The following is a 22,143-nucleotide window of genomic DNA, read 5'->3' on the forward strand; positions in this document are numbered from 1 at the left end:
AATGACATCCCCGCCTCGGAACCATCGCGAAAAATAATTTCAACCTTCTTGAAGTCAGTGTAAACCACCCAAAATTCTAAATGTTATCCTTTTCCTTTCTTATTGTCATCTATTGTGGTTATTTGCATAAAAACACACATTTTGATTAGGAAATGACTGTATCTTTATTTTAATATGTGCTTTCATTAAAAAAAAGTAACTCAATTTGAACTTGTGTTACTTGACAAAGTAACTGATACTGTATAATATTACTGAAATCCTATTGGTAATAAGTTATATTACTGAGTTACTGCTAAAAGTAATATATTACATGTAATATGTTACTTTTGTAATGAGTTACCCCCAACAGTCATTGCCATTAATACATGTGTGTCTACAGCAGTGCTTCTCACCCGGCCCTTTTCATATCAAGGACCACTCATTTAGTCCACAGTTGGGCTACGGACCCCCTTTTGATACAATTTTGTCTCTTGAACTCAAGTCTGATCATATTCTTATTGTTAGATATGATTTTGTCCAGAATTCCACGCCTATCTGTATTGTAGGTAGACATAACAGTGAAGCTATGATCAAAACAGTCATTCTTAATCTTATACATTCTCAAATTCTCTCTCATTCTGGTAAGTTCTTATAAATTAAATAATGGCAAAGTTTAACAATAATTCATTAGTTCACTGGGGACCCCTTGGAACTCCCTCAAGGAGCCCTAGTGGTCCCTAGACCCCACATTGAGAACCACTAGTTTACAGTACCAGGGGAGCATATTATCAGTACTATAATCATGTGTGTAAATAATGATCTTTTATATGGCCGTCTGCAGTATCTTTTGACTCAGCACTTACCCATCAAATTGCACCAAACTGACTCAACAGATGAAACTCTTGGCGCTGCCCTCCATTCTGCTGGTCATCTCCAGTGTCCATGCTTTCAGCTATGAGGAGCTGGTGCAGTACGTTGACAGCCATCAAGAAGAATATGTGGAGGTACAATAATGTTCTTGTTTGTCCTCATTATTTGGGGTCCAAGGACCACAACGGACCACCACTGGAAGGAACCATGTTGGATTTAGCTTCCGCTTCTTCTTTTTCTGCTTTAAAACGATCTGCAGGTCAGAGTCCATAATGTCAAACAGTAATAGCAGTAGATAATATAGCTTTCATAACTCCACCACGGCCACGCAGGCAAGAAGACAACATTTACCCATCAGCTACTTTAGCAACTTTAGCATTATATAACTAGCTCGCATATAATCCCCCCAACCAAACCACCATGTGGTTTGGTTTTCATTTCCATCTTGATAGTTTTATCACTTTTTTTTTCTTTTTTTTTTTTTACTATTTATCAGGCAAAGATGGTTGAATCACCATGAAAATGTGCACAGCCAGACAACCAGTTTGGCACTGGTTGTGGTGCACAAATTAAATTCAATGCAAAATATAGTACAATTACAAAATGTTTGCTAGAACAACCAACCACACTACACATACATATTTGGAATGGACCACTTCTGGTCACACTCCATACTGCCACCAACCTTGTAGGACCCCCCAAACCCCCCCCCCCCCTTTTATTATTATTATTTTGTTGCATATTTGAACCTTTATAATGCCTATTTCACATACAGTACTTTGGATACTTGTAACTGTTTGGCTGTGATGCACAAACAAATGTCATGTCTGATGTGCAGACAAGAAGGGAGCATCATTCCTAAATGCTTCATGCTAGAGCAATCACATTTGGTGTATCAGTTTCAAACCACTACTCAACTCACTCAACATGCATCCACTGCACATACTGCTTACTGCTAGCAGCCGTAGAACTGTACTAATAGTAGTAGTGGTGGTAGTGGTAGTTGTCAGTGAGGTGATTTAACTTGTGGGTGTGTGTGTGTGTGTGTGTTTGTGTGTGTGTGTGTGTGTGTGTGTGTGTGTGTGTGTGTGTGTGTGTGTGTGTGTGTGTGTGTGTGTGTGTGTGTGTGTGTGTGTGCGTGTGTGTGTGCATGTGTGTGTGTGCATGTGTGTGCATGTGTGTGTGTGTGTGTGTGTGTGTGTGTGTGTGGGTGGGTGGGTGTGTGTGTGTGTGTGTGTGTGTGTGTGTGTGTGTGCGTGTGTGTGTGTGGGTGTGTGTGCATGTGTGCGTGTGTGTGTGTGTGTGTGTGTGTGTGTGTGTGTGTGTGTGTTAGGCTCTGCGGGACTGGGTGGCGATAGAGAGTGACTCCAGCGACGTGTTGAAGAGAGGAGACCTACACGTCATGATGGAGATGACAGCTCAGAAGCTGAGGGCGATGGGAGGGACTGTAGAGCTGGTGGACATTGGCGAACAAGAGGTCAGTGATGAAGTCATTTACCCAGTGAGCTGGACCTCCCTGCCTTTTGTAGTCTAATGACGAGATATTGGAGCATTACGTATAATGCACGTTGTTTGTATTGTAAATTGCATCATCTTGTCTAGCCGATAACATCCAAGTCTCAGTCTTCTGTCTTTATTCTCTCCTTGTTCTTCTTTTCTCTCTCCCTTTTTCTTTCTCTCTTTGTTGCCCTCCTTCACTCTATCTTGAATAGTTAGGCTACAAAACTGTTTGTGTAGGTCTGATTGATCTGATTGGAGTCATATAGGGCTATATGTTGTATTTATACTGTTTATTGTGTCAGCGTGTTGGCACTGGAAAAAGTGTTCTCTTTAAAATGTGTCTGAATAATCTTGTAAGGGATGGGCTGCGTGCAGCCAGACACAAAAATAAAATAATCATTCATTCATTCATTTAATTATACCCTAATTGGTTGGTAAATCATTTGTATTTCAAACAGTGAGGGTGAGTGACAATGGCAAATGAGACAAAGTCAACATTCTCTGTTCAGTAGCTACCATATTAGGACAAAAAGACTGTTAAGGCAAAAGACAAAAAACAAAACTGTTATTGTATCATATTGTTGTCTTAGTGTATGGTTTAAAAAAAAAGGAATGACAGCCCTTTGACATCAAACAATACAAAACAGAAAGGTGTAGCTGAAAGGGAATACGACTCAATTAATTCACTCTAATAGAGCTGAACAGTCACATGACATCTCTTGCCCCAGAAGTGAGTTTCCCATTCATTTTCTCCACTGAATCATGAGTGACCATAAAACATTTCAGTTGGAGCAAAAACAAAAAATAAATACGGGGAAAAAACAAATCCCCGTATTTATTTGTAGTTTTTGCTCCCACTGAAATGTTTTATGGTCACTCATGATTCAGTAGGTCACGGGTTGGCTTGGTTCCAACTTTAAAACTCATTATATAAGGATTTTTCTAAATGTCTATGGAGAAAATGAATGAGAAACTCACTTCCAGGGCAAGAGACGTCTCGTGACTGTTCAGCTCTATATCCAATGCACAGCACATCCTGCAGCTCATTTCTCCTACTGTTCTGTGGGCTCTCAAAACTCTTTCATGCCATGGAGCCCTAAATTAACACAAATGAGACCACAGACCCCCACTTGATAAGATTTTGTCCCAGGGTCGTCACACTTTCAGATGTTTCATTCTATTACAGAAAGTGTGTGAAACCCATGACCAAAATAATCAAACATTCTGTCATTGTGTTACTTACATGTATACTGTAGTTGGAATTCTACTGTAGTGAAAATACATTTTTAGCCTTTTTGCTGGAACCCCCTCAAGGACCCATGGGGGTCTCTGGACCCCACTTTGAGAACTACTGGGCTAAAGTAGACTACACTGTAATATGTAAATATTATTATGATTATGATAATAAAGGTAGGGTTTGCATGGTTCAACATGAGCAAACAGCCTGCATTTGACAGTAGAGCATGGCTATTTACCCACACTTGCTTGGAAACACCACTTTACAGATGTGTCCTCCTTTGGTGTCTCCAGCTTCCTGATGGGCAGATGCTGGCCTTACCTAAAGTGGTGACAGCCCAGTTTGGCAACGAGACCAACAAAAACACAGTGTGCATCTACGGCCACGTGGATGTCCAGCCAGCTAAGATAATAGACGGCTGGGCCACAGAGCCTTACAACCTGACTGACATCAATGGTAAGCATCCACTATAGGCTATATAGCTACTGTACATGCTGAAGGTTACTACTAGAGATATTGACATCAAACATGTTGTCTCATCTGATTTGGGGTTTTGAAGCCTATGAAACAGCACCCTCATGTGACAGTAAAACTCATTGAAACTCATAGGCCTACTACTGCAATGAAATGACCTAGCCAGACACGGGGAACTCTGGGATAGATTACTCACTGTTAAATGGCTAATTCATGCATAGAAACATCATTGAATAAATAAGTAAATAAATAAATAGATAAATGAATACGTACATAGACAAATAAATAGACAGACGGACAGACAGACAGACAGACAGACAGACAGACAGACAGACAGACAGACAGACAGATAGATAGATAGATAGATAGATAGATAGATAGATAGATAGATAGATAGATAGATAGATAGATAGATAGATTAAACAGAAATACATTATTCAAATGTTATTACTACTTGTTCTGATACCTGTTGGAGCACACAATCACTGGCCATTTAGTAAGGCCTCGCTCACAGAGTTGGCATGCAGCCTCTCCTCTCTCTCCCCAGAGGGTTTTCCTAGTCCACTTCCCTAGCTGATTCCAACTGGTGTGGTCCATCAGTAGCTAACGAATGGAGCTCTCCATTGTGCTGAACCGATGTTCACTCATTTTGGCCACTAATTAGCCATTTCTGTCCATTTAGTCGGCCCTAATTACCTCATTCAAGAATGTGGCCCTCTCACCGTCTGCCGGGGCCTCTGCCAGTACCCGTGCCAAATATGAATGCAACCAGGCCGACGGTGTTTGAGAACAATGAAACAGACACAGAGATACATATACGTTTGCTCATTACGTTACTAGCAGAATACCCAAGTGTAGCCTCCATGCTGATACCTGTTGGAGCACATGCACACTCACTGGCCATTTAGTTAGTCCTCACTCACAGAGTTGCCATGCCTCTCCTCTCTCTCCTCAGAGGGTTTTCATAGGCGGATTCCAACTCGGCTCAGGTGTGCTGCACCTCTCAGTTGTCTTCCATCAGTAGCTAAATCAGTAGCAGGAGCCAGCAGGGTGCTCTTTACACTTCCTGAAAGAAAGACTCAGCGCGACCACACGTAAAATGGCATAGCTGTGGCAGAACACAATTTGTTCACTCACACATACACACAGACACTTTGCATTCTTATTATAGGATGTGTAAGATGATACTACAGTTCAGTCTGATATGCTATCATAAACAAGTGACTACTAAAGTTAGAGATAAGAGAGCCAAAGACTCCCAATGTCACGGGGAAAAAAATCAGGGAGAAGCCACTCTGTTGAAATTAAATGTCAAAATTGTTTTCCACATTTTCCTTAACTTTTGTTGCTGAGCATTTTGTTGCTGAGCTAATTTTCTTGTTTTGGATGCAGAAGCTCAGAAAAAAAAACGGTATATCGGTATTATGCAGGCAGTCTGCCATGTATTGTCAATGGACAGCCGAAGAGACAGAAATGAGTGTTTGTTCTGTTCAAAAATATGAATTGAATTGTTCAAGATGGTTGAAAAAAACATCTGCTTTTTTCTTTTTCTTTTTTAGCCTGGAAAGAATATGATTCAAATTCTGGTGTTCTTGCTAAACAGTTTATTGGAACAAACTTATTGGAACAAACTACTACACATGTCAAATGTGACACATTTGGATGGTAATGAAGTGTATTGACTGTTGTATCATTTTGCCTGTAGGCAACCTGTATGGACGAGGAGCATCAGACAACAAGGCTCCAGTTTTAGCCTGGATCCATGCTGTGGAGGCTTACCAGGCCCTCAACATGGTGAGAGAAAGTTCACATTAGCTTTAATCCGATGGGTTTCTCATGCGTCGTTTTGCATCCACAATTGAACCAAGCCAAATGCTTATTGGGAAGGACACAAACAAGACTGAAGGACCATCACAGCACAGAGGCACTGTGACCTTGAGTGAGAGCAAAGGACTGATTCAAGCTTACTTATTTGCAAAACATCTTTGTCTTGAAAGCACTTCAGATATAAAGAGGGAAGAGAGCCCTCAGGCAAGATGGACCCACAAGATTACCTCCATTTATGTGTGCAGGACGTTTTAGTCGAGTAAAATAGTCGAGTAGTGGGAAAGAATTAGCTTCCCTCAGGCAAGGCAGAGAGCAGAGCTGAGTTTCAGCCACACCTTGCAAAGTCACTGCTGTGGGAGTCTGTGGCTACAATCCTCTCTGTAGTCTGTGGCTACAATCATCTGTAGTCTGTGGCTACAATCCTCTCTGTAGTCTGTGGCTACAATCATCTGTAGTCTGTGGCTACAATCCTCTCTGTAGTCTGTGGCTACAATCATCTGTAGTCTGTGGCTGTAGTCTGTGGCTACAATCCTCTCTGTAGTCTGTGGCTACAATCCTCTCTGTAGTCTGTGGCTACAATCCTCTCTGTAGTCTGTGGCTACAATCCTCTCTGGAGTCTGTGGCTACAATCCTCTCTGTAGTCTGTGGCTACAATCATCTGTAGTCTGTGGCTACAATCCTCTCTGTAGTCTGTGGCTACAATCATCTGTAGTCTGTGGCTACAGTCCTCTCTGTAGTCTGTGGCTACAATCATCTGTAGTCTGTGGCTACAATCCTCTATAGTCTGTGGCTACAATCCTCTCTGTAGTCTGTGGCTACAATCCTCTGTAGTCTGTGGCTACAATCCTCTATAGTCTGTGGCTACAATCCTCTCTGTAGTCTGTGGTTACAATCATCTGTAGTCTGTGGCTACAATCCTCTCTGTAGTCTGTGGCTACAATCCTCTCTGTAGTCTGTGGCTACAATCATCTGTAGTCTGTGGCTACAATCCTCAGTAGTCTGTGGCTACAATCCTCTCTGTAGTGTGGCTACTGTCCTCTGTAGTCTGTGGCTACAATCCTCTCTGTAGTCTGTGGCTACAATCCTCTCTGTAGTGTGTGGCTACTGTCCTCTGTAGTCTGTGGCTACAATCCTCTCTGTAGTGTGTGGCTACTGTCCTCTGTAGTCTGTGGCTACAATCCTCTCTGTAGTATGTGGCTACAATCCCCTCTGTAGTCTGTGGCTACAATCCCCTCTGTAGTCTGTGGCTACAATCCCCTCTGTAGTCTGTGGCTACAATCCTCTGTAGTCTGTGGCTATATACTGTCCTCTGTAGTCTGTGGCTACAATCCTCTCTGTAGTCTGTGGCTACAATCCCCTCTGTAGTCTGTGGCTACAATCCTCTGTAGTCTGTGGCTACAATCCCCTCTGTAGTCTGTGGCTACAATCCTCTGTAGTCTGTGGCTACAATCCTCTGTAGTCTGTGGCTACAATCCTCTGTAGTCTGTGGCTACAATCCTCTATAGTCTGTGGCTACAATCCTCTGTAGTCTGTGGCTACAATCCTCTGTAGTCTGTGGCTACAATCCTCTATAGTCTGTGGCTACAATCCTCTGTAGTCTGTGGCTACAATCCTCTATAGTCTGTGGCTACAATCCTCTCTGTAGTCTGTGGCTACAATCCTCTGTAGTCTGTGGCTACAATCCTCTATAGTCTGTGGCTACAATCATCTGTAGTCTGTGGCTACAATCCTCTATAGTCTGTGGCTACAATCCTCTCTGTAGTCTGTGGCTACAATCCTCTGTAGTCTGTGGCTACAATCCTCTATAGTCTGTGGCTACAATCATCTGTAGTCTGTGGCTACAATCCTCTCTGTAGTCTGTGGCTACAATCCTCTCTGTAGTCTGTGGCTACAATCCTCTCTGTAGTCTGTGGCTACAATCCTCTCTGTAGTCTGTGGCTACAATCCTCTATAGTCTGTGGCTACAATCCTCTGTAGTCTGTGGCTACAATCCTCTATAGTCTGTGGCTACAATCCTCTGTAGTCTGTGGCTACAATCCTCTATAGTCTGTGGCTACAATCCTCTGTAGTCTGTGGCTACAATCCTCTCTGCCACAATGTCTTGTCACAGCTTACGTAGTGGAATATGCACATCAAACAGCCTGAGCCAGATACCGGATGCACTGACAAATAGGAATTTTGTGGCTGTTGATGAGACTGTGGTCTGTTGTTGATGAGACTAGTTTCACACACAGCTTGTGACTGTGGTTTTATGATTCTCAAGCCGACAAAGCCATTCACATTTCAAAATGACATGTCAAAATGTCAAATCTAACAAATATTTAGTATGTTTTATTTTCGGGTTTCAAGGTTTTCATCCAATAACTGCCTGCTATTCCGTCACAATCACCTGCCGTTTGCCTGCAAAAATTTTCTTTTGATTTTCTCCACCAGACGCTGCCGGTGAATGTGAAGTTCCTCATAGAGGGGATGGAGGAAACAGGCTCCAATGGCCTGGATGCCATGGTCCTGGCCCAGAGAGACACCTTCTTCTTCGATGTGGATTACATCATCATCTCAGACTGTGGCTGGCTCAGCAGACGACCCGCACTCACCTACGGCACCAGGGGCAACTGCTACTTCTTTGCTGAGGTACCACCCACCGAGCAGCTTGAAATCGATTAGCCATTTAAAAGACGTCTACTCTAAATGATCACACGTGTAGAGTAAAATAAGGCTACACAGTTTAAATGGGAAAGTTTAGTAGATTTCTACATATTAGACTACGTGATGTGGGCTGAGTGAGTATGGACAAACAGTGCACATGATTGTATCTTTGAAAAGTCACATACAGACAAACTGGCATGCATACAGTATTTACACAAACACACACACACACACACACACACACACACACACACACACACACACACACACACACACACACACACACACCCACCTGTTTAGACTAGGTGTATGTGTGACATGACATGTTTCATGGTATGGGTCAGGTTGAAGGGCCCAAACAGGACTTGCATTCTGGAGTGTATGGAGGCACTGTGATAGAACCAATGACTGACCTCATCGGCATTCTTGGTGAGTATATTTTTCATGTATTACACTTGGCCTGAATGTAGTGACTGTATCCCCTCTGCTCTGACCTCTCTGGAGAGGGACACACATCCATTAAATATCACATCATGCTACTCTGTTCGACCTCCACTCCCCAGATACGTTGATCAGCCCCAGCGGTAAGATCCTGATCCCTGGGATCAGGGAGGCTGTGGCCCCACTCTCTGATGAGGAGTGGAAAATGTACCAGGACATTGAGTTTGACATTGACAGCTACAAGAGTAAGATCGGCATCAGTCAGCTGATGTACAGCAACAAGGTAACAGAGACTCATTTTGAGAAGGTTTATGATCATCACCTATGATAAGGTGAGATGGACATGGACCATGCAAGTGATTTTTGCAAACATTTTCTGGCTTTGATTTAAAAACAACACTTTCTTTCTTTCTTTCTTTCTTTCTTTCCATCTATCTATCTATCTATCTATCTATCTATCTATCTATCTATCTATCTATCTATCTATCTATCTATCTATATATCTATCTATCTATTCCAGGTCGACTTATTGGCCCACAGGTGGCGCTACCCCACTGTCTCCATCCATGGCATCGAGGGTGCCTTCTCTGCCTCTGGATCTAAGACTGTCATACCTGCTAAGGTTACTGCTAAGTTCTCCATCAGACAAGTTCCCAACATGGACCCTGCTATGGTCAAGAAACAGGTAAAACAGGATATTAATGCTTTGTGGGGGGATGGACCAGTCATGTCTGAACAATTTGTAGTTCTCTTGTCTTTGTCTTCTCCTCCCTCTCGAACCTTGTCTATAGTCAGCCGCTCTCTGATGAAATCACTTTAATTCCCCACACCCCAGACCTTATTTCCAGCTTAAAATATGATGTTTTACTCACCCAAATAACTTTGGTGTCATTCTGTCACAATGCTGAGGAAGGCTTACGCCGAAACGTTCATTGTCACTGCTGTTGCTGCTTGAAGGTATTAAAACAACCCAAAAGGATTTATTTTGAGTGCTGGTTTTTTGTCCTTCTAGTCATTCTGATCCCCCTAGAAGATATTCAGATCCGAGTAGAGTCCTGGAACTGGCCAAAACAGGCGTAAATGGGGCACACGTCGTTCACACTGTAAATAACGTATTTTCTGTTAGGTCAATTATGAGAACATGAATTAGCTATGTAACGAACCTCCGTGCTGCCGACAGCCTGCTCTGTTTGCTGTCCAAGTGTCCATCACATAGATAACACCTCCTGCTTTATCTCCCGCTGCTGTTTGTAATCGATATATGGCCTTATTCCATACGAGCGGCAATTTAATTGAATTGTCCATAATCTTGAAATCAGATCATATCTATATGCTAAGCTAGGCTGCTAAACTACACAACACAACAGACAGAGTCAACTCTGACCTGCCCCGGATGTGCTTATGTTCTTCTTCTGTGGTTTTCTCTTCTTCTTCTGTTACCAAACAGAAGCGCTTCTCGCTTCTTCTTCTGAAGCACACTGTCAGTAAAAGGTTTGATGAATAAATGGCTACAATCACTCAAAACAGCTCTAGTCAGGCCTTTGCTTAAAAAACATTCACTTGACCCTGGTGTTCTGAGTAACTTTAGGCCCATATCCAACCTGCCTTTTCTAGGTAAGATCTTATGGCCCATTTCCACCGCTGGTATCAACGCGGCCCGCCCAGCTCGTCTCGCTTTTTTGTCTCATTCCACCGATCAAAAACGTGGACAGCGGGGTTGAGTCGTGCTGCTTTTGGTCCCTGCTCTGTTGAGGTTTTAGTGCTGTGAACCCGGGTTCATACTGTGACATGAAAACATTGTAGACGACTGATTGGTCAGGCAGAATCGTGTTTACTCTATCTAATGACTGTCAATGCAATGCTGCATACCAGTTTAGTGGGGCTTACCTTCTCTTCTGTTATGTTTTTCCATCAGTCTTTTGTGTTGCTGCCTTCGCCTCTGGTGAAATAAAATCCATCTCCTTACTCAGCTTTAACATGGCGGTGGGCTTCAATTGTTTTGAGAGAGAAAAAGTCCGCTGCTCAGGAAGCCCTTGTAGTTGAGTGCAGCGTCGGCTCCGCTAGGCCGCAGGCGCGGCTTTGGTGAAGCCGCGGTCTTGCCTGGTGAGAGGCCGCCGGGGTAGAGGCTTCACTCTGTAGCGCAACCCCCGTCCCTCGCGCAGCGCATGCATGTGAGTTTGACTAACAACAAAGTGATATCCATTCTCCTGGCCGACTGTCACATTTGCCCATATACACTGTAGGTCATTTAGAGGTACCAGTATTTCATAAACAGTTTAAAAGTTCTGTGTATGGATTTAATTTTAACGTTATGTTATAGCCTACTTCGGCTATAGGCGGAGGACAGATATGCGGTCGCTATGATGGCCAGTTGTGGGCGGGGGTGGGCGGGGGCAGATCAGCAGCGGTGGAAACAAAACATCCATAGGGTCGAAAACAAATAGAGCCGAGTGGTGACGAGCTGTGCAGGGCTGTAAAATGTGGTGGAAATGAGCCATTAGAGAAAGCAGTGTTAAAACAGCTATATGCTTTTTTTGCAAGATAACAAGATGCATGAAAAATTCCAGTCTGGTTTCCGAAAAGGACATACTGAGACAGCACTTACAAAAGTAATTAATGACCTTAGAGTGAGATAATAAAAATCCTTGTCCATCCGGACTTAAGTGCTGCGTTCAATACTATCGACCACAAAATTCTTCTGAACAGACTAAATAGCATTGGAGACTATGAAACCATAATGAAGTGGTTTAATACCTACCTTACTGGCAGAAGTTACTTTGTTAGTCTTGGTGAATTTATGTCTGACTTGCGTAAATTTCTTTTTGATGTCTCCCAGGGCTCAATCCTTGGTCCGATTCTGTTCTTGCTCTATATGTTTCCAATTGATGAAATTATTTGTGCTCATTGTCTTAATTTTCATTTCTATGCTGATGACACTCAGTTATATACTTATCTGTAGCGCCAGACAATAAAGTGGCCCTGAATCCTTTGGTAAATTGCCTCTCTATACAGTGGATGAGTGGCAACTTCCTCACATTAAATGAAGACAAAACAAAGTCAAACATAATTGGTTCAGACCATTGACATACTGTATATATAATGGACCAACGGAGCTCATTGACTTTGACACAGCAAAATGAAGCTCACTTCCGGATATTGTTTGATTTCGTTTGATTGGTTGAATGAATTAATGCTACACGGAAGTACGAGGAGAGGGGGCGGCTGCCCCTAGCGGCTGCCGGGGAAGTTTCCGAATTTGCCCTGTCTCCCTTATCGCCGTAATGCATTATGGGTAGTCAGCTACTTTGGCTAATGTAGCGGCTAACGCTACTTACTTTACATTGCAGTAAAACGGCACTGAATTACCAAATTGATTTAACTTTTAACCATTTCGAGTAACACTGTTTCCATACGGACCCCCAGCGTTGGTTAGTTGTTTATAACGTGACTATAACGTTATAACGTACTCCGGTTTCTGGGCTGAATCCAATGGTCTGAATACAGAGAAGGCTTAAGGCTTTATTTAACGGTATAGATAACGTTAAATGGTCCGCCATGTTATGGACGTTAGGTGTATGGTATCTATATAGTTACGTGTGTCTACTAACATTATTAAAATATCATAAAGTAACGCTATTTTCTGATAATTTGCTCAACTATTACTTGCTACCTGATGCCTTGCGGCACATTGCTGCCTCTACCGGTCGGAAGTATTACTGTTCTTATTATCCAATGTTTGTCCTCAATTTTCCTCAAAATGGGGCTATAATTTGGAAAACGGAGCGCGTTAGAGCATGAAAAAGACTTGAAATTGTTTTTTCAGACCATAAACTAATTTGGAAAGTGTTTATTTAAGACATAGACCGAGAGAGAAGTTGGCTCGTTTCCCATAGAATTGAATGGATGTTCCCGGGAGTGCTACACAAGCTGCGACCCCCACTGGCCATTTGAAAGAATGCAATTTCCACATAGACGTCAAAAATAGGCAGGCTGAATTGGGCACTGGTTCAGACACACAGAGAGAATACATTTTAAGCAGGCTTGAGACTCTGGCTATACAGATCAAGCCACAACTAAAAAAGCTGGGTGTTATCCTTGACTCTGAATTGAAATGTAACACTCACATCAGCAACGTTACCAAGATAGTTTTTTTTTTATCATTTAAGAAACATTGCAAGAGTGAGACCCTCCCTTTCCTTAGAAGATGCTAAGAAACTGACTCATGCCTTTGTATTTTCACGGTTAGACTACTGCAATGCACTTGATATTGGCCTACGAAAAAAGAAGAAAAAAGGGAAAGTGATTATATAAGACCACAGACCAGTTTTAGAATCCCTGTACTGGTTACCTGTAACACTGAGGATAGATAAAAAAAAAATAATAATAATATTTTGTGGTTTAGCACCACATACTCCGACAGGCAGTCTGCCTGTCGGAGTATGTTCCAAATCGCTCACCAGATCACAGAATTCTGGCCTGGTAAATGTGGCAAAAACAAACGGCAAGAAACATATACATACTCCCACTACATACCAGACAAGCAACCTCTGTTGAAAGTTTAAGAGAGCAGCAAAAAAAATGATTGCCTTGCTTTTAATTAATTTTGCACTTGAGCACTTTGAGCTGCATTTTATGTATAAAAGTTGCTATACAAATAAAGTTTATGATGATGATGATGATGATGATGATGATGATGATGATGATGATGATGGTGATGATGATGATGATGATTATTATCACACTCAAGCCACTCTTATCTTGTGGATCCATGACTTTAGGTGACAGACTACCTGCACTCTGTGTTTGCCAAGAGGAAGAGTCCGAACAAGCTGAAGGTGACTATGATCATCGGGGCAAAGCCTTGGCTGGCTGACACTCAGCACCCTCTGTATGAGGCTGGGAAGGCTGCTATCAAGAAAGGTACAGTGCACACCTCTCAGCTTGCATCATTCAGCTTCAGCAGTGCTTTAGGAAATCTGGCTTGAGTGCCACATATAATTCCTCTAGTCTACATGTTATTTTTTGTGGCTTTAGCAAGGTAGGTTGAGCCTGACAACATGCATAGTTACAATAATATTCATAACTCAGTAAGCTAAGCCTTCCTCCTCTTCTCTGCTAGTGTTTGACATGGAGCCTGATCTGATCCGTGAAGGCGGGACCATCCCCATCGCCAGAACCTTCCAGGACGTGACGGGGAAAAGCATCATCATGCTGCCCATCGGAGGCTTCGATGACGGCATGCACTCCCAGAATGAGAAAATGAGCAGGTTGGACTTTCAAGTTTAACATGTGGCTCCTGACACGCTTGTAAACAAATACATGACAAATAACTTTTTTTTCTATTTTAGAACATTATTCAGTGCACCTATTTAACAATGTATGGGGGAAAATCACAAAAATCAAATTTCTTTAGTTTTTCAAAATCCTTCACATCAAAAGTAAATTTTTCAAGATATCATTCATAACTGTAATCTGCAGTATGCTGATGTCATTCAGTACTATAAACATTTGACCCCATTTCAACCAATCATATCACAACATGACAGCTGTCAATCAATCTTCATTGCGAGGAGAAACTTTGAGCAGGCAAGATGGCTGCCTAGTGCCTATGGGGCAGACTTTTCGAGCCCATACATGTTAATATATTTGGCAAATAAGTATGTAACATAGAAAATAAAACAAACGTTAATGTCTTCATTTAATGTAGAATGCAAAGACATGTAAGTGGCTCGTTAACTCACATTCCAGGAATATCGTTGCTGCAGCATTCTAAGCTTTGAAACAGCAGTCCACATGGAGGCAGCCAGTTGCCCAGTTGTCTAAGGATGCCACTCACGTAGGGCCAGAACACACTGAATCCCACTGGATTTGGGGGCAGAACATGCCAGGATTGGCCAATGTCAACTTCAGTCCACAGAATGGTCAAATCAAATCATCCACATGCTATGTCTCGCCTTTCCACCCTGTTCCAGTGAAAGTAATGTTTGTTTCCATTGGGATACATCATCACAGACCCTGAGATGTCATTTCAGCTTGTCTTTAAGCCCATGGCCAATGGTGTGGTCATTCAGATCTATGGCACCACACCCCCACCACCCACATCCCCTTAGCCACTCCCTATACCCTCCCCTCGAATCCAGACTCTCTACCACCTTCCTAGTCTGGATGGTAAAATCTCGCTCCGTGACTTCCGGCTATGGCCGGAATGTAGGAACCAAAGTGCTGTACTGTAATGTTATGGATCCGGCAAGTTTCTTCAAGTACTTCTTTGAATATTTCATTTGGTATGTCCATGCTTCTTATTTTTTCTCTAACTCGTACCGACTGGCGAGGTTATGCTGCCTACTGCTGCATTTCTATGGGGGAACGAAAACACTGCGGACCAGAACACAGGACCAGAACACGGGGCGGGACATCCTGCCTGTAGTAATACGTACCAGGCTCTGGTGACGCAAGGTTACCACCTTCCTATCCCTAGCTACAACACCTTTTCCCTCACCCCCTCCTTGCCCCCCATCCTCCCACCACCCACATCCCCCTAGCCACCCCTTGAAACCCAACTCTCTACCACCTTCCTATCCCTAGCTACAGCCCATTTTCCCTCACACTCCCTCCCACCAACACCTATATCCCCGTAGCCACTCCACCTACCTGAATCCCAACTTGCTACCTCCATCTATCCCTATCTACGCCCCCCCCACCCATGTTTTTCTTGCATTTTATATTCGATTAAAGGAAAGTGCAGTGAATAGTTCACCTTTTTTATTGAGGCAGGAATGATAAGAGGAGAGGCAGGAGAGAAGGTTGGATTTTAAGCAAAGGGGAAGAAGTCCTACTCCTTCATATATTTACTCCATATGAGACAGTATGAGGATAAGGAGGGTGCAGGGGAAGGGTCAGGATCAAATAGAAATGAATCAAATTAAATATAGACCTGCACAAACATGGACAATGCCACTGAAACTAATAGAACGTTGACCATAACTTCATATAGCTAAGGCTGTAGATATTGAAACAAAAGCAGAGCAGACAGACAATCACTGGGTAATATGTGAGCAATGACAAGTGGGGGCACATTTAATATAAAGCCAGGTGACAGCAAACAGCACAAGGACAAGTGGACAGCCTCTCTAGAGCAGGGGTTCCCAACCTTTTTTGTGCCACGGACCGGTAGATAGATGGAAAAAAAAAGTGGCGGACCGGTTGTCAATTTTAATAATACTTTATTTTATTTTATTTCTTTTGTAGTAAACATAGGCTATAATATTATAGGCTGTGTGGTAGTTGAAACATAGTTTCAAATTGACGTTTATTTATGTTTGTAATTTGTAAAAAAAAAAATTGTAATTTTCTTTTTTGGGGGGGGGGACCGGGCTCGCGGCCCGGTATCAAATGCGTTGCGGCCTGGTACCGGTCCGCGGCCCGGTGGTTGGGAACCACTGCTCTAGAGGACGGACAGTGGAGGCAGAGCTGGACAGCCTTTGTAGAGAACGAACAGTGCAGACAGAGCTGGACAGCCTCTGTAGAGAACGGACAGTGCAGACAGAGCTGGACGGCCTTTGTAGAGAACAGACAGTGCAGACAGAGCTGGACAGCCTCTCTAGAGAACGGACAGTGCAGACAGAGCTGGACAGCCTCTCTAGAGAACGGACAGTGCAGACAGAGCTGGACAGCCTCTCTAGAGAACGGACAGTGCAGACAGAGCTGGACAGCCTCTCTAGAGAACGGACAGTGCAGACAGAGCTGGACAGCCTCTCTAGAGAACGGACAGTGCAGACAGAGCTGGACAGCCTCTCTAGAGAACGGACAGTGCAGACAGAGCTGGACAGCCTCTCTAGAGAACGGATAGTGCAGACAGAGCTGGACAGCCTCTGTAGAGAACGGACAGTGCAGACAGAGCTGGACAGCCTCTCTAGAGAATGGACAGTGCAGACAGAGCTGGGCAGCCTCTCTAGAGAACGGACAGTGCAGACAGAGCTGGACAGCCTCTCTAGAGAACGGACAGTGCAGACAGAGCTGGACAGCCTCTGTAGAGAACGGATAGTGCAGACAGAGCTAGTGGGCCCTATCTTCCCACTAGCTTTAGGCGCTAAACTGGCGTTAAACGCAAAAAAACGCGCTTTGTGCCTGACTCGGGAAGATAGCATCATGTTTTTGGCCCAGGCATGGCGCAGTGTCAGAATAGGCCAGAATGGGCATTTCGGCCTTAAATACCGGCCCAACGCTATCTTCCCCCCTGGCGTTAATTTAGCGCTTTTCAAAACCAGGCCTTATTCAGTGCGCCGGGGATATTACTGATCTCACTCTCTCTCCCCCTCTCTCTCTCTCACTCCCTCTCTCTCACGCATCAGACAGGCACAATGACAGATGAAAAAAAAGTTGTTATACCGTAGTTTTGAGCCCCTGTCATTCAGAGGCTGTTGCATCATCCTACCTGTGCAGTGGGGGAGAAGAAAAGGTAGCGAGAGAAAATGATATCATTCTGCCCAAACAAATATTCACTGCCCCGGCTCCCCTATTTTTTTTTTATACAGGGGGAGTCTCACTGAGAGCAATGCTCTCTTTTTCAGGAGTGCCCTGTTCACATTCACACACACATTCATACCTGGAAGCTGACCAGTACAACCACAGTCTGATCTGCTGGCCACTGATCAGCTCCACTGGAGCGGTTGGCGATAAGGGCCTTGCTCAAGGGCACCTCAGTGGTGGTAATGAGGGAGGGGCAAGCGCTGCCTTTTCACTTTCCCCACCCAGATTTATCCTGCCGGTCCGGGGGATTGAACCGACGACCTTCCGGTCACAAGCTCGCTTCTCTAACCATTGGGCCACCACTGCCCAAAGCCACCAAAGCCACACATGTGAAATCTCCCAGCATGCATTGAGGCTAATATATTTCAACAAGAAATAGCGACCAAATCAGCCTAAATAGGCTAAGTGGTAGATAGAAATAATATTTATGTTAACCTGTTAATCCCTAAGCCTATTTTTCAGCTCACCTGCCGAAAATGACATGCCCGAACTGAATGGAGTAGGGCCCCTATCGTTGCATCGGCGCAGTTTCTAGGCCGAGCGGCAGGCGCAGATCAAAGCAGTGGGCGTGGAAAGGCGCACTTGATATCGTCGTGCTGGCGCTAGATGCAGCCCAAAGCATTACAACCACGCCTTTTAGGCGTAAAATTATGCACCGTCATGCTCATTGGATAAGTGCAATAAACGAATCGCACGCTTGCCTTTTTAGCTCCAATTCCAGTGATCCCGCAAAACCAGACGAAAGCCAAACGCTCTGCCCCCCCCCCCCCTCCCTTCATCCAGCCTGTCTGTCTGCATTATAGGCTATTATTCCATATTATTATGCTTCTCAAACCAATCTAACTGCAGTTTCAATACTGCAAGCATGTAAATACGCTACACTATAGCAAGATCAAAGTGAAAATAATGTACTAAACGCATCAGCTAGAAAAATATAGCCTATTAGATTGGTGAAAGTTTGTCCAGAAAGATATCGTTTTCTCTCCCCTGCTGCAGGTAGAATGATGCACATAAATATACCCTACATTATGTAAAGTCATTGCATAAATGTGTTTTTATTGTAAAACTAAATGTGGAGTAGGGCGAAGTTATTGGAGCGCACATCACAGTATAGCAGATGACAGTAGAAGCTTCCGAAGCGCGTTCCGCTGTCACTTACCTAAATCACGTTAAATCCACACAGGGTATATATAGGCTCAAGAGGACATATATGTTTCACATAGGGTGGTGTTTCATTTCATGTTTTATTTGGTCCAATATTGAAATGTTCGACAATTGCAGGTTGTCTTACCATTACACATTATTTTAGATCTACCTTTTATATCTATTTCGGCTCTATTTAGTAGCGAAATGGAGGACCCAATTGCATGCTGGGAGTGGACATTCACAGGCAGTAAACTTACAACTGCTATTTCCTATGGGAAGCTGGGTGCTGCTATGTGTTGTGTCTGTTTGAGCGAGGGAGTCAGAGAGAGAGAGAGAAGGGTGACTCAGAGGCAGAAGAGCACTGGCGCACTGAATAGGCCTGGTTTCAGAGAGAGACAGAGAAGGGTGACAGGGGAGAGGCACAAGTGCACTGGCGCAGTGAATAGGCCTGGTTTTCAAAGGCGCAAAGCGCTAAATTTAAGGCAGGTGCCAAGATATCAGTACGCCGAGATTTAAGGCCGACACGCCCACTTCGGCGCATTCAGGGACTCCGCCACGCCCATTCGGCCTAAAGCGCATTTGGCAGCCTAAAGCCTATTGCTATTTTCCCGAAACAGGCGCAAGGCACGTTTTTTTGCGGTTAAGGCCCGTAATAGCGCCGATGGCCTGTGGGAGAATAGGGCCCTATATCTCCACAACTACAGGGTATTTTCTGAAAATTATTTTTTTCAAAGGCTAGCCAACACCTGTGAGATTGCTGTAGAAGTGTCAGAATCAATTACAAAAGTACTGTATCAGAGTAAAATCAGTTGGAACATGGCAAAAAATTAAAAATTCAAGCTCCGCCTAAAAAAAAAAACACTATTTTGGATGAAAAGCACCTGAAAATCATGGGTTGGTAGCCAAAATATTCTATGGAGCACTAGACTAATATCTTATGAGTGCTTGTATCAAAGCAAATCCTTATAAAGTGAACCAGAGCAATTTTACAGATGATTTACTACATGTAGGCCCAGGCATGATGATCTGGGCACATTTTGGGCATCATGGGTGCCATTTGACTTTTCTATGGTAGAAGACTGAAATACCTTTTTTTTCTCCTATTTACATATCACTATAGGTACTCAGTTAATATGCGTTATGGTTTGGATAACCCTCAAGCCTTATATCTGTATTTTTACTCTGTGAAATGCATCAAAAGGGCTTCTTCAATTTGCCTGCAAAGCCTGGGGCGATACGCAGAGGGATATCTCGGGACCCCATTGGCCGATTTCGATGATTGACACCTCTATGGAAGCGTCAGAGCCAATAGAATCGACGTGAACTGAAATAATTTACGTCAGGAAGTTTTTCAGGAAATGCTGTCGACTGAACCCAAAGCTCGTCTATTCTGTGAAGATGACCACTCCATGGAAAATCCTCCATATGGCTTTGTAAACACGATGACTGTAAAAAACAACGCTTTAAGATGATGAAGAGGCATTAGGAGTAGCATTAGTAGCGTTTTTATGAAGTCAAACACAACTTTTGATTGGAAAACAGCAAAGGAAAGACATAACTTTTATCTGTAAAACGTTAAACACTTTTTTGCTGTTCTTTGACAGCCTACTGAGTGAGTTTTCATCTCTCAGAGACGAGCTATACCTCTTTGGAAAGAGGAGACTCTTGGCTTTCGAAAGCTGTCTCGTTTGGAGAGAAAAGATTCACTCGCAAAAACAAACGCATGGTGATATTGTTGCTTGGGATTGGAATTATTTTTCGTTTGAATACAAATGCTTCCCGACATTTTGGTGTGCTGTATGTCTCCCTGCCTGCTTCCTAAGCTGCTGTAGAGAGTCATTTGTGAGAGATGACAAGGGCTCAGCCCGCCGGCGGGCCCGCTCGGGGGGAAGACACAACATGCAATTCTAGAACATTTCAATATTGGACAAAATAAAACATAAAAATCAAAACACAACCCTATGTGAAACATATATGTAATCCAGGTGGCATATATATCCGTCGCAAATACAACGTGACATAGACGAGTGACAGCCGTAACACGGTTCTACATCTGTGATGTCCGCTCCAGCGAGACTTGGCTTACTTCACAAATACTTTTACAATAAAAACACATTTATGCAATGACTTTACATAATGTAGGCTATATTTATGTGCATCATTTAGCCTGTGCAGCAGGTAGTCTACAAGTTATAAAACTACCTGCCCTGAATGAGCCGAGTGGGGGTGCTTGTTCACTATTGTGAAACTTATGTGTTTACAACATAAAGATCATGGAATTGGATGGTATTAGGAATGTCACCGGTAGGCTACAGGGAGACCGCATCAGCCCTGCTGAACAGATCTGTATTTGCCTGGTTGTAGGTTGAATCGTTTTATTCAGGCTATGATCTGTGATGTGCTGAGATATCCAAATTGGCAGAGAAGACAGCATAAGGCCGCAACCCGCGGACTGGATCGAGTGGATTGGAGCTTCGAAAGGAAGAATGTCATTGAGTAACTACAGTTCACCAATGAGCACAGTTGTGAATAATTCTACGTTTAAAAGGCGTGGTTAAGTGCTTAAGGCCGCGTTTAGCGGCAGCACGAAAATAGGGACTGCGCCGGACCATGCCCACTAATAGGGCTGCGCCTGGTGCTAAGCGCTGTTGTAAGGCCAGTGGGACGATAGGGCCCTGTAGAGAACGGACAGTGCAGACAGAGCTACAACCCACTGAAGTAAAAAAAGAAAAAAACAATGTACAAGGACATTGTGAGCTTTGAATATTATTAGATGGTCAAAGAACTGCATGTATCTTGAAGGCAGAAATGAAGATACTCTGGTGCTTTATAACTCACTGTAGCTGAAAACTGGAACCAGGAGGCTTTAGGCTTCAGGGACTTTTGACGAAATGTGCCGGCTGATGTGGTGCTGTCTGTCAGTAAAGGATGCAATTTGTAGAGTTCTGTTTATTTCTGAGCCACAAATCTTTCTAGCAATGCCAATGGCATTACTACAGTAAGTGCCAATAATATCATATCATCATATCATAGTTGTGATGGGCAAGCCGCCTCATTTGTGATTTTAATATAGTTAATATCGCGATTCATTTTTCTGCCCTGGCTGTGATACATATTGTCAGATTTTTGTATTGCGATAAATTGAATTGCAATATATCGTCCCATCCTTGGTGTTTATCAATCTTCAAATTATTTCTCTTCTCCCATCTCCCAGATACAACTACATCGAGGGAACCAAGTTATTCATCGCCTACCTAAACCAAGTGTCCCAGATTAAGAAGACCACAGTATGATCGTCCCGTGTGTCCACGTCTCCTCTGTCCAAACGACAGTATCAAGGCAGTAAAGTTTCTCAGCCTTCTGTCTCTGGCCCAGCCATTATTTTATATTTTTATCCATTTTCCATCTTTTTCTCTTTTTACTCACTTTTTTTTTTTTTTTTATAAGCCTATATGCTAATCATGGGAGTATAGTCTACACAAGAGGAGCAAAAC

General features: G+C 43.4%; 1 protein-coding gene across 1 annotated transcript; it reads left to right on the top strand.

Moving 5' to 3' along the window:
* Positions 1–872: 872 nt before the first annotated feature.
* cndp1 (carnosine dipeptidase 1) lies at positions 873–21,942 on the top strand (the record flags this gene model as incomplete). Its single annotated transcript, XM_083648868.1, has 11 exons — positions 873–983; positions 2,183–2,326; positions 3,880–4,042; positions 5,766–5,854; positions 8,321–8,518; positions 8,878–8,962; positions 9,097–9,257; positions 9,495–9,659; positions 13,753–13,894; positions 14,094–14,241; positions 21,864–21,942. 11 exons carry the CDS (start codon positions 873–875, stop codon positions 21,940–21,942), a joined length of 1,485 nt encoding a protein of 494 aa, XP_083504994.1.
* Positions 21,943–22,143: the final 201 nt, after the last annotated feature.

The sequence above is a fragment of the Poromitra crassiceps genome, assembly GCF_964638095.1.
Source record: "Poromitra crassiceps genome assembly, chromosome: 1".
Lineage (NCBI taxonomy): Eukaryota > Metazoa > Chordata > Actinopteri > Beryciformes > Melamphaidae > Poromitra > Poromitra crassiceps.